General features: G+C 38.1%; 1 protein-coding gene and 1 non-coding gene across 2 annotated transcripts in view; one reads left to right on the forward strand and one right to left on the reverse strand.

The window, feature by feature from the left end:
* LOC131423535 (MAP7 domain-containing protein 1-like) overlaps window positions 1-16,989 on the forward strand; it is a 116,321-nt gene that overhangs the window by 86,272 nt on the left and 13,060 nt on the right. The window contains exon 5 of the mRNA XM_058573644.1: window positions 448-514. Coding sequence (XP_058429627.1) covers window positions 448-514 — 67 coding nt within the window. The remainder of the gene's footprint in view (window positions 1-447; window positions 515-16,989) is intronic.
* Window positions 13,880-13,985, reverse strand: LOC124081260 (U6 spliceosomal RNA). Its single transcript, XR_006847995.1, has one exon. It is a non-coding gene; the product is annotated as a U6 spliceosomal RNA (small nuclear RNA).

Raw genomic sequence — 16,989 nt, forward strand, 5'->3', positions numbered from 1 at the left:
CTGAAAAATGCCACTGAACTCCTTATCCATTGTGGAGAGAGCCATTTATAATACACTATCTGGACATTTCTGTTCCAGGTAGCAGAAGGCCAAGGCTCAATTACCAGTAATTGTTATAGAAAGTACATGTGCTCCATGGAATGTTAATTATTGGCATTCATCGCCAAGCTAAGCAGTTGATAATCATTCTTTTTGAATTGCTATTCAGGGGTGGGAGGGGGGGCTATTTCAGTAGTAACTATTCTTCTCACTCCATCACCAACAGGTTATACCTTTTCATGATTGACTTTGCTAATATAGTATATTCTAGACTATCATTTAAAATGAAAAGAAACTAAATAAGTCAAAAAGAATTAAGGAACTGAGCAGAATGGAAATGCCATGGAGGATGGTTATTGAAAAGTGTGAAATGCCTCATTTGACCCTGTTGTCCTTTTTTTTTTTTAGGAAAAAGCGGAGCAGGCACCTCCCAGTCCACGAGAGCTGGCACAATCTGAACGAGCGAACAATCCAAGTAAGTAATGAGCAAGAACTTAACTATAGCTTTGCAATAGTACTAGGATTTTATAGTCCTCCTTTGTGTTCGTGGGGTGGGGCAGGGGTGGGGGGCTCAGTTCCATGATCCTGCAGAGATAGCAGAACCCAAGAATACTCAAATCCCTTGTATAAGATGTCCTAATGTTTGCATAGAACCTATGCATTACCTTCTGCATACTTTTAATCATTGTTAGATTAGTTACTTAATACAATATAACTGCTAAATGAACAGTTGTTATACTGTATTGTTAGGGAATGATGATCAAGGAAAAAGTCTGTTTGTGTTGAGTACATGTGTCATGATTTTTCCCCCAAAATAATTTCAATTCATGATTGGTTGAATTCATGGATATACTGCAAAAATTATTCTTGACACAAATGAGTAAGATTCTAATCTTACTGTTTTTAAGGAAACAAATTCTAATATAGTCATCTATATTTCAATGAATATTGATTTCACTGAGCTAAACTTCAAAAATCTGTTTTATGCAAGTTTCTTGGTATTCCACTTAAGGCGATTTGATGTTACCTTTTGTGAGGGATTGTGCACAGGGGAACCCCTTTGTTTTAGCATTTTTGTATGTTTTTTAGCCTGGTTTTGCATCTATGTATTCTTGGTATTTCTTGACCCTTTTCGAGTTTCTTCTGTTCCTTCTCTTCTGGGTCATTATGAGGAAGTAAGGAATCACATTAAAGGAATACAAAGTTACTTCATAAATTAGAGAAACTGATAGAGGATGGGGAGTCTGCTCCCTACATGAAGCACAAACAATGTAATGGATTATTGTAGCATTTAAGTACAAGGAATCACAAGGTTTAGAGCTGGTAGGCATTAGAATAATCAGAGTTTTAAAAATTGCTTAATGAGAAAGAAGATGACTTTAGCCAAAAATCAAAGCTGAGATCTAACTAGGAAGTCAAATAAATGTGTTCCCAAGCATTAGAAGATTTATCATAAAATCAGTCAGGATTTTCTGTAACAAGTCTAATTTCAGGGTCACATTTCAGAAAACATTCATATGAGATGATGGAAGGGAAAGATATTGGTTTATGAGTACTGGTTTTGAAATTTTGAACAATTTTGACTCATTACATTGTATTGTCTAGAATGATCTCTTTCAAGCTGAAATAATCTGGATCTTGGTATCGATGTTCATTTAGAATTCTGTTAATGCTTTTATCAGAAAATTATAAGAAAAATTACACGGAGAGAATTTCCATAGTTTATCTCTCATCCTTTGTCTTTTTTTTTAATATTTATTTTTTAGTTTTTGGAGGACACAACATCTTTGTTTGTATGTGGTACAGAGGATCGAACCCGGGCTGCATGCTTGCCAGGCGAGCGTGCTACCGTTTGAGCCACATCTCCAGCCCATCATCCTTTGTCTTTACATCGTACTTTCAGATACTCTCTAGGTATCAGATATACCCAAGCAGTGTCCTGAAGGGGAATTTGCAGAACAGTACAGGGAATAGCCTTCCACTAGAAGAGAGCTAATTCTCCATTCTGGCTTAGAGTTAAGCAGCACACAGTTGAGTCTGGGTCTCTGATGCATTGCAGTTCCTGAAACAAGGCTTAAAAGAACAAAGGAGCATTTCTCCATATTGAACTCCACTTTTCAACCTCCCAGAGTTCTTACCTATAAGTGCACTCATGACATTGGCTTCAGTCCTTGTTCACAGGTAGCATACAGAAAAGGAAAAGTGAAGGACACAGCTTGGTTTAGAACAGGCTATTCCACAGAGGACTGAACAGTGCTGGCACCACCAAAAACAGCCACCAGTGCAGGCCACTCAGTCCTGGGGATGGAGGTCCCTTCCCTATGCCAGTGTTGGGGAGCAGAACCAGAGCCAAGCCCACTGTATCCAGCCAGGAGCTGGGGTAGGGCTTCCCTGCTGTCATAAGATGCTGGAAAAAGACTGTTGCCAGGGAGGACTAGAGCACATGTGAACTCGTGGCCAAGCAGCCAGGCACAGCCCTGCCACCAGAGCTAAAAGGAGCAGCGTCCTGGTGGGCACAGTGACTCAGGCTGCAACCTCCGCAGTCTTCCACCAGGCAGTGGCTGCAGACTGCCCCGGCCCTACCACTCCATAGGGAGGAGTAGGCAGAGAGAGTGGTGGAAAAGACAAACAAAACAATCCACCCCAAATGAGTCTCCAATCCAACATTCCAAAACACACGAAGCAATCCCATACTAGGAAATACAGCTAACAAAATCAACAGATGACCAATTTAGACCATGTGCAATAAAAATAAGTCTCACAAAGGCTTTGAAATAGGCATGTTTATATTACTCAGATGAATGAAAGACTAATGTCTGTAATACTGCAAGAAATCATGAACACAACCTGAAGAAACAAAGCAAGAATAGCTGGGTATGAAAAAGAATGGCTAGAAATTTTGAAAATGAAATATTTCAAACACTGAAATATTTTTATTGACGATTATTGATATTATTATATCATTTCCATTTTTTAAAGTGTTTTCTTCTCTCTAAAGGGGGTTCAAGAGTTGGAAGTTAGTCCTAAGAGAGTCAACTTGCGTAGATTACAGAGAGGTAAAGGAAGAGGGAGTGAGCAGTCAGGTACCAAAGATCCTACAGTATTTTGGGGAGGGAGAAGTAGAGAAGGAAACTCAGAGATAACAGAGATAAGAGCTGAGAATTGGCCAGAACTGAAGAAAGATACAACTCTCAAATTGCATTCAAAGAACTACCAAGGAAAAAGGAAGATTAGTTCATATCTAAAAGCATTTAGGGCTAGTCCAAAAAGTGGAAGAGAAGAAGTCTTGAAGGAAAACACAGATGTACTTACACAGGAATAACCTTGGGGTTGATGTTGACTTAGACACAATAAATGCCAGAGAAAATGTGATGTACTCTCAAAGTTCTGAGGCAAAAAATAACTGTCCATCTAGAATTTTATACCAACATATTGCTCCACAGTGAGAGCAAAGTACAGCTTTCTAAGGCAAAGATGGAGAAAATTGGTTTACCAGTAAAGACCAAAAGAGTAATTAAATTTACTTCAGGAAGAAGGAATGTGAAACATGGCATATAAGGAACAGTAATGTGCAGAGACATTGGTACAATGTTGAAAATGTAATCCCATATGAATTGTTAAGATAAGGTTAAGCTGAAACTCCATATAGATGTTGAGAGTGTGTATGTGTGTCTCTGCGGGATGCGGATTACTCGGTGGTTAAATCCTAAAACGGCTTCATATGGAGGAGTAAAATGTGAAATAACTGGACATCTTTTTAGGGAAAAAAATATATTTAATCATGTGTTTTAACATATTATGTGCAACTAAAATATTGACTGTTATCACTGAAAGAATACACATATAATTTATAGCTTTTAACCTAGCAGAAAAAAGTACAAGGGGATACATATTTTTAAAAAATCAAACAACATCAAGTAGAAAAAGAAGAAAAATTAAGATATGAAAGAGAGAAGATGTTAAACAGAAAATACAATGTACGATAGTAGGGCTAATCCCAGAAATATACACCACAGTATTGCCAGACTTCCATTGGTAGAGACACCTAGGACCCTGTACCCAACAGAGAGACAGTCTTGATTCTTCTTAAAACCTGTCTTAACTTTTTTGAGAAATTGACCATATATGGAAAGTTGCACTAAATTTTAAGCAATCCATTCAACACAAGCCACGTTCTTTGACCCAGTGTGATTAATCAGACATCAACACAAAAAGTTCAAGACAAAACATGTAAACATGTTTGTGGAAACTTTAAAAGAGACCCATATTTTACTCATGGGTTAAAGAGAAACTCACAATGGAAATGTCAGTCATTTAAAACCTAATGGAAATGAACATAGTACAAGTGGAAAGTTGTATAGTGCTACTCAAGTAGGACTAAATTCCTAAGCTTCAAAAGGAAGAAAAATTGAAATTAGAAAAACGCAAATTGAATAAGTCTAAGAAATGCAGAAGGAAGTAATTATAAAAATTAAAGTGAGAAATTATTGAAATAAAGTGTCAATAAACAAGAACAAAATGAAAGCCAGTCTTTGTTAAAAACAAAACAAAACAAACAAACAAAAAACATCCTAACAGGAAACCTCTAGCACAGATGTGTAGAAGGACAAAGGCATGAAAGAAGATAGACAAATTTATTGCAAAAATATAAAAGTAAAATTGATTCTTTTTGAAATCATTTTTTTTTTTGGTGGTCTTGGGGATTGAACTAGTGTCAGGGCCTCATGCATGCTAGACTTGTGCTCTACTATTGAACTACATTTCCAGCCTCCAGATACAGAAATATTAAATAACTCTGGCAATAATCATTACTGCCCCTTCAAAAATACCGAAGTAGTTCTGTAGATTAATGTTAGCAAACTTTCCAGGAACAAATAATGTCTTTCTTTATACAAATGTTTTCAGAGGTAGACAGAGGACCAAGAACTTTCCCCTATTTATGATACGTTCAGGTAGCTTTGAGACAATACTAGAAATCAAAATCCCATTTCACATGTTTACAAAATGAAACAAAAGTCCAAGTAAAACATAAATGAATCAGATTCAGCAATTTCTCTTAAATGAAATGTAAAACAATTAATATGACCAAGTTGGGGTTATTATAGTAATGCAAGGATGGTTTACCATTGTAGGCAGTAACACATTTAATATAAAGGAAAAAACAAGTGGTCATCTCACTAGACATGAAAAGAGAATTTTCTGCTTATTGTAACACAGAACAAACAACAACAAATCTCTTAAGAGACCAGGACTGAAAAGGAAACTTTTAACCTTTTAAAATTGATTTGTTGAGGCTGGGGTTGTGGCTCAGTGGTAGCTAGTGCCTAGCACATGTGAGGCCCCGGGTTCAATCCTCAGCACCACATAAAGATAAATAAATAAAATTAAGGTATTATATCCGTATACAACTACAAAAATATTTTTTTAAAAAAATTGATTTGTCCAGAACCTACAGCTTGCATCATCCATAATGGAGAAATATTAGAGTCATGCCCAGGAATATCCAGAATCAGACATAGATGTATACTAGAGGTCTTAGCAGTTGCAATAAAAGAATAAATGAAGACACAAAAATGTAAACTTTGAAATGGAAGAAATAAAATCTGTAAATATTTGCAAATAGTATGATTATTCAAATAGAAAATGTACACAGATATACAAACTATTTTTAAAATATTTATTTATTTTTTTAGTTGTAGTTGGACACAACACCTTTATTTTATTTATTTATATGTGGTGCTGAGGATCAAACCCAGGGCCTTACACATGCTAGGTGAGCGCTCTACTGCTGAGCCACAACCCCAGCCCCGATATACAAACTTTTAAAATGAATAAGAGTTCAGTAAGATGGCAGATATAATGTGATATCAACAAGTAAAATTTAATAGTATTCTTCTATACTATTAAGAAACAATCAGGAAATATAATGCCCAAAGAAATCTCATTTATATTAGTAATTAATTTTTTTTTCTTTTTGGTACCAGGAATTCAAGGGTATGTAACCACTTAACCTCGTTCCCAGCCCTTTTTAAATTATTTTTTTTTATTTTGAAGCAGGGTCTTGCTAAATTGCTGAGGGCCTCACTAAGTTTCTGAGGCTGGCTTTGATCTTGTGATCCTTCTGCCTTAGCCTCCTAAATTGCTGGAATTGCAAGAGTATGCCTCCATGCCGGGCAGTAATGAAAATTATAAGGTGTCTAGGAATAAACTCAACAAGATTACCAGACATAGGATGTTGCTAAAGAGATTAAAGTCCTGAAGAAGTGGAGAGTTATACTATGGTCATAGATGAGAAGACAGAATATAGTGAAGATTATTACATCTTTTCAAGTTTATCTTTAAATTAGTTGCAGGTGCAACCAAATATCCAGCAGAGTTTTGTGTGACTTTGCAAATGTTTCCTAAGTTTAATAAGGAAGAGTGAAACTTAGTAAGACTTTGTAATAGCCAAGAGAAATGTGGAGAAGGACAAGACATGTGGAGGGGTGATTTGCACTATCAGATAGCAAGATTTCTCATGAGACTTCACAAGAAGAAAGTATATGGTTTACTCATGGGCAGAGAGATAGATCCAAGGATCAGAGTAGATACCCTGTTGACACCAACACATTAACAGAAATGGCATACAGCAACAATAGTCATGGGAGAACTGAGATCACAGGAAACATGACTATTTATATTGGGGGCGAGTCGGGTGCCTGGAACCTTACTATGTATTATACGTAATACTCAATTTTAGGCAAGTAAATAACAAGAGTGAAAAAAGAAAATGTCTTTTATTTATTTGATTAACAGAAATTAATGAATAGTGAGAATCTTCATGTAGTATGTCAAAATCAGACTTTACTAAATAAGATGTAGCTGTACTATAAAGGAAAAATGGTAAGTTTGCGTATAAGTGTACATTTTTATGCAAACACACAAGATGATATTTAAAATACTAAAAGCACACTTCAACCTGGGGAAAAAATATAATGCATGTATCATGTGGAGAATTACTGTCTTCTGTTTATTTAAAAAAAAATGTTCTGTAAGTCCTATAAATAAAATAAGTAACAGTCAAATAGAAAAACTAGCAAAGTGCATAAGCAGGAAGTTTGCAAAAAAAAAAAAAAAAAAAGCAAACTGATTCTGGGCACTTATTTTACATGAAAAATAAGGAAACCAACAGAGCTGGAAATCAAGGGAGCCAGTGCTCCGAGGTCTGTTTCAGGGAACAGAAGGGCACAGTCCCTCTTTCAAGTGTGTCCAAGTGCAGTGTTCATCTTCCCTCTTGGCACATGCACAGCCCTGGGAGTCTATGATGAGTGGACCTGGGATGTGCTGCTCTCTGGCAGTGCAGTACAAAGGCTCATTCCCTCCCTGGGAGCAGTTGGCCAGTCTCCCAGGCCAGCATGGAGCACAGTATGCAGGACCTATAGGAGTCTGTGGTGTGCCTTCTCAGTACTTCCCTCACATCTTCATTCCCTTCCCTTCCCATTCTTGTGCCTGACACCAAGTTCATCCTGTGGAATTCTTTTTAACAAAATGCCATGAGATGTGTGATCAAATATGACAAGATATAGTGCCATTTTTTGTTGTTGATTTTCTTTTTCTGCTTCCTTAATTTTCAAGTCCTAGTCAGATACTCTGATTTAGATCTGGAGTTGCCTGTCCTTACAAGGGGCCTGATGTTGAGAATATAAGATTAGCTGTGACTTTCCTTGACCTGTTACTTCTATCTGGCAAAGAGGATTTATTGCTCTTGTTTTATTACCTTGTTCCTAACATAAGCTGCTTATTTTTGTGTGACAGTTGCTAAAAATGCTTCATGCCTTTCTTAGTAGCACCCTGCAGGATGGGGTGCATTTTCCTTTGAAAGTGCTTGGTTTTATAATAGCTGGAATTACTCTTAAACAATTTCTAAGAACTATTTCTTCATTGTGGTAAAATATATAAAACACAATTTACCATTCTAATGATTTTAAGTATGCAGTTCAGTGACATTAATTATATTCACAGTGTTGAGCAACTATCACCATTATCTATTTCCAAAACTTTCTAGCACCCCAAACAAAATTGTACCCATTAAGCAATAATTCTCCCAGCCCTGGTAACCTCTAATCTACTTCCTGACTCTGAATTTGACTATTCTAGGTAACTCATATAATTGGAATTATATAATATCTATTCTTTTGTAACTGGCTTCTTTCATCTGGCACATTTTCGAGGTTCATCCATTTTACACGTATTAGAATCTCATGTCATTTATACCCGAATAATATTTCTGTTGTATGGATATACCACATTGGTTTGCCCATTCATTGTAGATGGGCGCTTGAGTTGCTTCCCCCTTTTGGTTTTGTGCATAATGTTCCTATGACCACGGACATTCTAGTGCAATGGTGGAATGGGAATCAAAGCCAAGTGCATTTAGCACCAGGTTTAAGATAATTCAAGAGGGCCACCAGGCACACACCTGAAAATACATAAAATGATACTTGAAGGAGCTTTGCCTTTCCCCTGTCCGCTTTCTCCAGAGAATATAGATTTCTTGAGGACTCTAACCAAGTCTTACTTTAATCCTGAAGGTTCTACCATAGTGCGCTTTTTGGAGTCATGTTTCATAGATATTTATTTAATGAATTCCTGAACTCACATGTCCTAAATAGACGTGAGTTCCAGAAAACTCTCAAGCCCTGCCTACACATGTGACATTCTGGTAATTCCAGGCAAGCAAAGACAACCAGCTGACAAAGCCCTTCCCTTCTTGCCAGGCTATTCCTGGGCATCAGGAGAAGCTTGGATAAGGACAGGATCATAAAGAATACACACAAGTCTCCCAAGAAGACAGTGGCTCCTCATGGTTGCTTTTGAACCAGGCTTGCAGAATCTTTAATGACCTCTCATTTAGTCCAACAGTCTTACAAAAATGGCTTCCAACTTTTAATCATTTCTTTGTGTTCATATATATGTAAAAGTAACTTCTGTTTTTCTCAATTATCATTTCCTTATGGCGAAACTATACTATTTTCAAATATGTTTCTTTTTCCAAAATGCTAAATAGAATACTGAATAGTTGTGAATATGGGCCTTTGATTGGCTATTGATACCTAAGATTATGCTAATTTTGATTTGTTTCCACTTCCCCCCAATATGCCTAACACTTTTTATTGAGGTTGAGATGCCAGAAAAGCTAGGAGAATCATCGTATAATCCTTTCCCCACAAAATTCTCCCAATGTCCATGTTCTTTTTGCTTTATGGGATATGAAATGGGCCATACCACATAGAATAAGGGCAAATACACAAGTTGGTGATGATCCTCCTATAGTGTCAGGTAATGTGATGATATGGTAGTCTTTTAGATTTCTGTGATTTCTTTCTTCCCATCTTCTACTTCCTCCATGTAGGTGACTTCCCTATTATAAAATTAAGATCTTAAACTATTAAGAATTTCCATACTTAGAAGTTTAGGTTAGTAACTGATTTTTATATATTCAAGGACTGAGCAAAGAAGTAACTATTTTATCTAAATAATGGGATTTAATGTCAGAAAAAGTATGAGAAAGGAATGGTGGATGGCTCAATAAGTCCTATGATGTTAGAATGTAACTGAATTTTTCAGTATGAACTCATGAAGGTATCCAGTATTAAATTATAGTTGTTTTTTACTTGGTAGGGGAGAAAAAAATCTTTCCTATTACTTTTTGATTTACATAAAATTTATTTAAATGTTAATACATGCTGATATATCAAAACATTGTCATTATCATAATTATCACAGTTAACACATCTATCACCTTAATATTATATTTGTGTGTGTTGAGAACATTTTACCCCATTGAGTCCACCTAACTGCCCCATGATGGAGGTATTATTATTTCCACAGGAAGAAGCAGAGGCCAGAGGTGGGCGAGTTGCCCTGGCCACACCCATCATGTGTTACAGAACTGAGATTTGACCAAGGCCGGTAGACTCCTCTTTGAGCTTTTGGTTCCTCTGCTTTTCATACCTCCAGATTAGCCTGCCTTCCTTATCCAGGCCCACCAGTATTCTCCTTCCTTTTTGGCTCTTGAGATTTTTTCAGTGACTGTAACTGAGATTTCAACTGTAGGGATCAATTTTCCTTGGCCTTGAAGGCAGCCAAGGAGATGGGATCTTTGCAGCCCCACCCCCATCATGGACCGTGGCTTCCCCTTAATTGTGCTTATTCCTTCCTTTCCACTTTGAAGATCATTTGTCTTAATAAGGAAGATAGGAACAAAAAGGCATTGAGGAGCTTGCATTCTCTCTGTCTTTCCCCAATGTCAAGCAAGCAGCAGACCTCTTCCTCCTGGTCCTTATTTGGAGCAGAACTGAAAAAACCATTGTTGTCCTTTGTCATTTTTCAAGTCTCAGCTATTCTGGGCCTTCGCTTTCCTGATGCTCTGACAGTTCACGCCACTCTTTTGTCTCGTCCCTTTGAGCAGATAATTGGACTCCATTAATGTTTCATGTTTCCTTTAGCTGTCAGGATGCTCCCTGCTCAATAGAGGGCTTTATCCCAGCAACTCTTTCTGTTCTCCTGGTGGGTTTGCTTTTCCTCCGCTCGTTTGCCCTGTGGTTCTCCCGTGACTTCCATTCATTCGTTCATTCGTTCGTTCACTCGTTAAACGAGTGTGTCTGGTGCTTGTCAAAGCCATGAGAGGCATGGGGCCCAGGCCTAGGGCATACACAGTGATCCCTGTGTCAATTCTGTCTTAATGATCATGTAACGTGTGGATCCTTTTGCCCAAGGAAGTACAAATTCTTTTTAGGTTGTAGCAGGATTCATTTAGAAATAAATAATTCTTTTATTTAATTATGAAAGAATATCTTTAAATTTCCTCCATGTAAAAAAAAAAAAACCCAAAATTATCCTTTCTCTTACAATTCAATATTGTTATATTTTTTCCACCATATTGTACCTTATCTAATTTTTAAAAAATCTATAGTTAACCTGTATTAATCAGCCTCCATCCATATCAGTACATAGAAATAATTTTTTTAAAAAAAAATTTTGGAAGGAGTTCTTTTTCTTACATAATTTTAAACTCTATCCCCAAAGTAAGACCTCAAGCTAGAGATTTTAAGGAAGGTTAAAAAGCCCTCTGTCATTCAGTACAGAATGTACTACTGCCTTCAGAAGCAATTTAACAAGATCTCCAAAAATCATTTTCATTAACATAGCTAATGCATACCCCACTGTGTATTAATCCCACTTCTAAGTAGTTACTCAAAAATGTTAGTTCCTCACCTGTGGGCAGGCACTATTATGCATGCATATTTGCAGTGAATCTTTGTAGCTAGAAGGAGTAAACATTTTAGGGGAGTGAAACAGTCTATCAACTATCCAGGATGCCCCTGGAATCCACAAGCGTTGGAGAGCCTGCTGCTGTCCTTTCCTCCGCCATTTCCTATAGGAAATGTCCTATGATTGGTCGCTGTTCAACTCTAGATTCAATTCTGACCAAGTCCTTGATAACATTCTCCATGAGATAATGTTAACTTTTAGTTTCTTAACCCTCCCATTTTTGTCAATGTACATTTATTTTTTATATTTTTAGTTGTAGATGGACACTTTGTATTTTATTTATTTATTTTTATGTGGTGCCGAGGATTGAACCCAGTGCCTCACATATGCTAGGCAAGCACTCCACCACTGAACTACAGCCTCAGCCCCTTGTCTGTGTATTTTTAAATGTATTTGGTTGTCAAATAGCATAAACTAATAACTAATGCTTCCTGCTGGAGGACTCTGTGCAGTGAATGGGGACTCTTGCATCCCTGTTCTTGATGGAGGAATAGGCTGAGTCCTGTATCATAGAAGGTGGACTAGCTGTGGAGCAGATGGGGCAGTTCTCAATGTGATTCTGTGGCCCCTGTGGGAGGCCTCTCAACTTTTTGACTTACCACACCACATGGCACCTGTACACATCCCTTGGGCACAGTGACATAGACTGGTTGCTTTTCTGGAACCTGCTATTGATTTGTGACCTTCTCTATCTGGTGTTTTAGCCACCCATCATCCAGGACTAGCTATAACCATTTCTGTATGTTTAAATTCAGCTGTTCTTTGGTCCATACCACTACTACCTTCTCCCTGGGCACTTCCCTTTGTTCTCCACTGACCATTAAAATAAATTGCTTCCTCTTTGTATTCCTTTCCAACTTTTTACTTTTCTTCTAAACATACCACACTTTGTTTTATGATTTGTCAAACACATCTCTGTTCTAACAGTTTATTTCTAGGTATAGTCACACAGTTACCAAGATATATAGTGGAACTTCCACCTCAATTCAAAGTGGGACATACTTCATTCTTTTTATATGTTAATAATTTAGTTAATTCGTTCATTTGTTCCTTCCTTCCTTCCTTCCTTCCTTCCTTCCTTTTGTTGGTACTAGGGATTGAACCTAGGGATGCTTTACCACTGATCCAATCCCCAGCCTTTTTAACTGTTTTTGAGTCAGGGTCTTGCCAAGTTGCTGAGACAAGCCTTGAACTTGAGATCCTCCTGCCTCACCTTGAGATTACAGGTGTGCTCCACTGTGCCTAGCTTCTTTACAGTTTCTCACACTTTTGGAGACTGAATATCCAAGATCAAGGCCTTGGCAGTTTCAGTGTTATATGAGGGTCCACATCCTCACAGATGCCATCTTGCTGTGTTTTTTGTCTGGGAGAAGAGTTAAATGAGCTCTCTGGGGTCCGTTTTATAAGGGGGCTCCACCATCATGACCTAATCACCCCATAAGGTCCCACCTCGTCATACCTTCACCTCGGAAGTTAGGTTTCTGTTAACACATAGATTTTCAAGGAAAACAAGCATTCAGATATAGTGGGATCTCTGTCCTTCCCTTGAGCCAAACCCAATAGGGTAGGATTCAGTATATCAGGTAAGTGCCAGGAACCTGATTTCACCTATACCGCCACCCCCAACCCCTGGTGGTCCTGCCGATGGATGGGTTGACAGAGGAAGCTCTGGGTAAACCACCCCTCTGCCCCATCCTGAGTGCCCTGTCCTGGATAAACTGCATTCCCATCCAGGTCCTGGAGAGCCAGCTCCTGTCTCCTGGGCTTTTCAGTTCTGGGAGATGTGCCAGTTCTTGGAATCGCCTGGTAGGGTTCTCCTGGGATGACTTTCCACCTCCAGATGCCTCAGAATCAAGGCTTTTTTGAGCTGAATACCCTCTCCATGATTGACTTGCCTGGAAACAGAGATCTCATTTTAAAACTCTTCTCTCTGCCAAGCAGTCAGCATAACCATGCTAGGAGAATTTTTGGCCCCTGGTATATGTTCATAGACCAGGAAGTTTATTCATTTCGCCACGGATCTCTTCGTCTGAGGACATGATCTGTACTCCATATTCCCTTTAACTTCCTACCTATCACTAAACTGTACTCAAAATGCAGGGTCTTGGGACCTCCCCTCCCCATCCCAGCCCTTTTCAGCTTGAGGCATGCCATTTCAGTTGGAAGCCTATTCTTTTATTCCTACAGGATACATCCACCTCCTTTCTCCTTGTTAGTTGCCACTTAACCAGATCAGGTTTTAACTTCTTTGTAGAGGGAATTATTTTTCCAGAGGTAGTAAAAAAATGTTTCATATCCTTCTGTGCTACTTTATATTTAGCATCGGAATCCTTTTCCAGAGCTTGTTGCTTAAGGCATTACATCTGGGTGGCAGGGATTTTTGTTTTAATTTACACATAAACATTATATGTATTTATGGAGTATCATGATGTCTTGATACATATATAAGTTGTGTAATGTTCAGGTCAAGGGAAGCATCTCTCATCTGTGTCCTTAAACATGCATTTCTTTGTGGTGAAAATATTCAAAAGACATGGGACACACTATGCATTTGCATTGTCATCCTTGCACAGGGGCTGTGCTGATGGCCTCTGTATAGTTCCAATTTGTAGGTGAATCCTGTCTTTGTTAACATCTGTATTCTAGCACCTGAAACGATATTGGATATGCAGTCAGCTTTCAGTAAATATTTGTTGAAGGAGAAAAATGTTGGTCACATGAACGGATTTTAAATTTATGGAGTTAAGTTCATGGAATTATAGAGTGTTAATGTCGAATGTGATAATAAAGATTCCCCAGTGTCTCATTTACCTTTAAAACATCGACTTTTTTGAGAGCCCAGTGCCAGTGAGTGACAGGCTTTTGGACCATAAGCTGGATTTTCCCTTTTCAATTCCAGTGTTCTTGGACTAATATTTTTAGGGTTGATGGAAAATGGGAACCTTCCAGAATGACAAGTTATTTATATAGTTTCTTGTACCCAGGCTTCTGCCTGATTTATGATGTAATAGAAGAATTAGGAATTAAAATCAAAAGGTTGAGAAGAAACATTAAATTGCTTGAGAAAGATACAGTTTGTCTTTCGCCCTTTTTAAATGATATTTTTTTGGGTAGATTTCTCCCCCTACCCCGTTTCTTCTAAAATACAAAGAAAAAATTGCATAGCTGAATCTGTGCTTTTAAAATGCAATTTGTAGCTCAGGTCCTTGGTCTTTACTTGGCAGGGTGAAACTTTTTGGTAGTGGAAAATTCCTTTAGTGTGTTGTGTAGGCTCTGTGGTGCAGAATTCAGTCAGTCTTAAAGGACCCAACAGAGATTTAGTAATGCCCAGGTGCTTCCTTGCAACAATGTGGCAGGATAAAATATAGGAAAGAATACTTTACAAACTTTACTAGGTGACGCTCACTGAATCTTGGATGCCAGGTCTTTAATTTTAATGAACGGAATCATTGAGTAAAATAAGTAGATTTCCTTATTTTAAAAATAGATTATTGTACAGTGCCCTAAAACGTAGATTAAAATATAAATCTCAGTGGAATCAAGGCACACAGGGATTAATCATTATCTTGCTTTTTTTTTTTTTTTTTTTTGGTTTGTTTATTTGTTTGTTTTTTGGTGGTGGTGGTGGTGGTGGTAGAGGTAGAATTGCCTAGTCACCAGGATATCTTGATTTGATTTTGAGATTTGCTCTAGACCTTAGCCTATACCAACTATATGGGGAGTCGCCCTGAGGAAACGGTTGTCTCTAAGAGTAGATAGACTTTCTGTGTTTATATAGTTCTATTTATTGAGACTCTGTTGGCACTGAGGCTTTGCATGTACCATTATAAAGTGAACACTTTGAGCAGATCCTACCTAACACAGTCCAGAGGATTGATGGAGGAAGCATGCAAAATTTGTACTAGAAATCCTTATTGTTGTTGGGATAAAGGAATACGTGTTTACTGCAACTCTACAAAGAGATGGACAGACTTGTCTTTAACAAGCCAGTCTGCTTGTCATCACCTGGAGGGGAAGCCAGTTCCAGGTGCCTTTGCACATTCTCACCTGTTGCATTGGGCCTCCTCCTTGTTGGGGTTTTTAGGGGTCTTATTTTTCCTCCTGACCAGGTCCATGCCTCATCTTGTTGATTGAATATTTCTTATTGAGAACTGCCCCTTGACATTTTCCTACAACTAAGCCTGTGTCACCACTGATCATCCAAGACCACATTGAGGCTGACTTCTGTGAGCCCAGCCCCTAAACTGGCCACCCTGAGTGACATCCATTCCTGGAGTTTTTCAGCTCCAATCATGGAGGAGGACCAGTTTGAGTAGGCATGCTGGCCCAAGAGTCAAGAAAACAGTGACGAGAGGGCAGTTCAGTGATGGGGATGAATGATCCCCACAAGGGCTGGAGTGAGAAGGGGCTGAGCCCAGGACAGACCCCTTTGCTCACCAGAAGGGGCAGTGCATAGTGCCATGGGGTGGAGACTCTCTTCATGAAGAGTGAGTGTGGCACTGTGTCACATTTAAGGTAGATTAGGAAGACAGATTTTAATTGACCATGTTTGAGGGTATTGACAAATCCAATTTTAGAATGGCTTTTTTTTTACTATGGTTAATTATGATAAAACATGCCTAAAATACAATTTGCCATCTTAACCTTCTTAAGAAGCATGCAGTTCAGTGACTTTAAGAACAGTTACCTTGTTGCACAACTACCACCAACATCCATTTGTAGAACTCTGTCTTCTTCCCCAGCTGAAACTTTGTACCCATTAAATACCAACTCCCCATTCCCCACACCCCACCACCCTGGCTTCCAGCATTGCACTGTCTCCATGAATATGACCTCTCTTGGGACCTCATGTAAGTGGATCATAAGGTTTTTATTTACTAATTTTTGTGATGAACTTATTTCATGGAAAGAATGTCCTCAAGGTTCATCCATGTTATAGGGTGGCTAGTATCTCTTTCCTTACTAGGCTGAATAATAGTCTTTTGTGTGTATATTACATATTCTTTATGCATTAATCCATTGAGGGACACCTAGGTTGTACCCATCTTTTGGTTGTTACAAGTAGTGCTGCTGTCAGCATGGTTATGCATTTTTTTAAAGCTCTGTCTTTAGTTTCCCTGGGTATATTCGGTTATCCTTCAGATCTTTGGGGGATTGGTTCCAAGACCCCACAGAAGCCAAAATTTTTTGGATATTCAAGTCCCTTCTGCAAAATGGTGTAGTTCTTGGATATAACCTGTGTGCATCCTCCCATATACTTCATATCATCTCTCAATTACTTGTAATAACTAGTGCAAAGTCAACACTAAATAGTTGTTACAGTGCTTGTTTAGGGAATAATAAGGGGGAAATCTGCCTATGTTTAATATAGGCACAGGGTTTTTGTTTTGGTTTGGTTTGGTTTATCCCCTGAATATTTTTGAGCCATGGTTGGTTGAATATGTGAATGTAGAATCCAAGGAAATGTAGGGCCACTTTCCTGCTTTTACAGTTTGTAAATGAAACAAAGAATAACTATATTGACTCTTAGGACTTTCATCTAATTATTGAAGATGTTTAACAATTAAATATTAATATACCCAAATTTTCTATTGCAATGTTTTAATAGGACATTGAGGTGTAGCTCATTTATGTTTC

This window comes from Marmota monax, unplaced genomic scaffold (assembly GCF_021218885.2).
Source record: "Marmota monax isolate L192 unplaced genomic scaffold, Marmota_monax_Labrador192_F-V1.1 WCK01_AAM20220418_F8-fsc00771, whole genome shotgun sequence".
Classification (NCBI taxonomy): Eukaryota; Metazoa; Chordata; class Mammalia; order Rodentia; family Sciuridae; genus Marmota; species Marmota monax.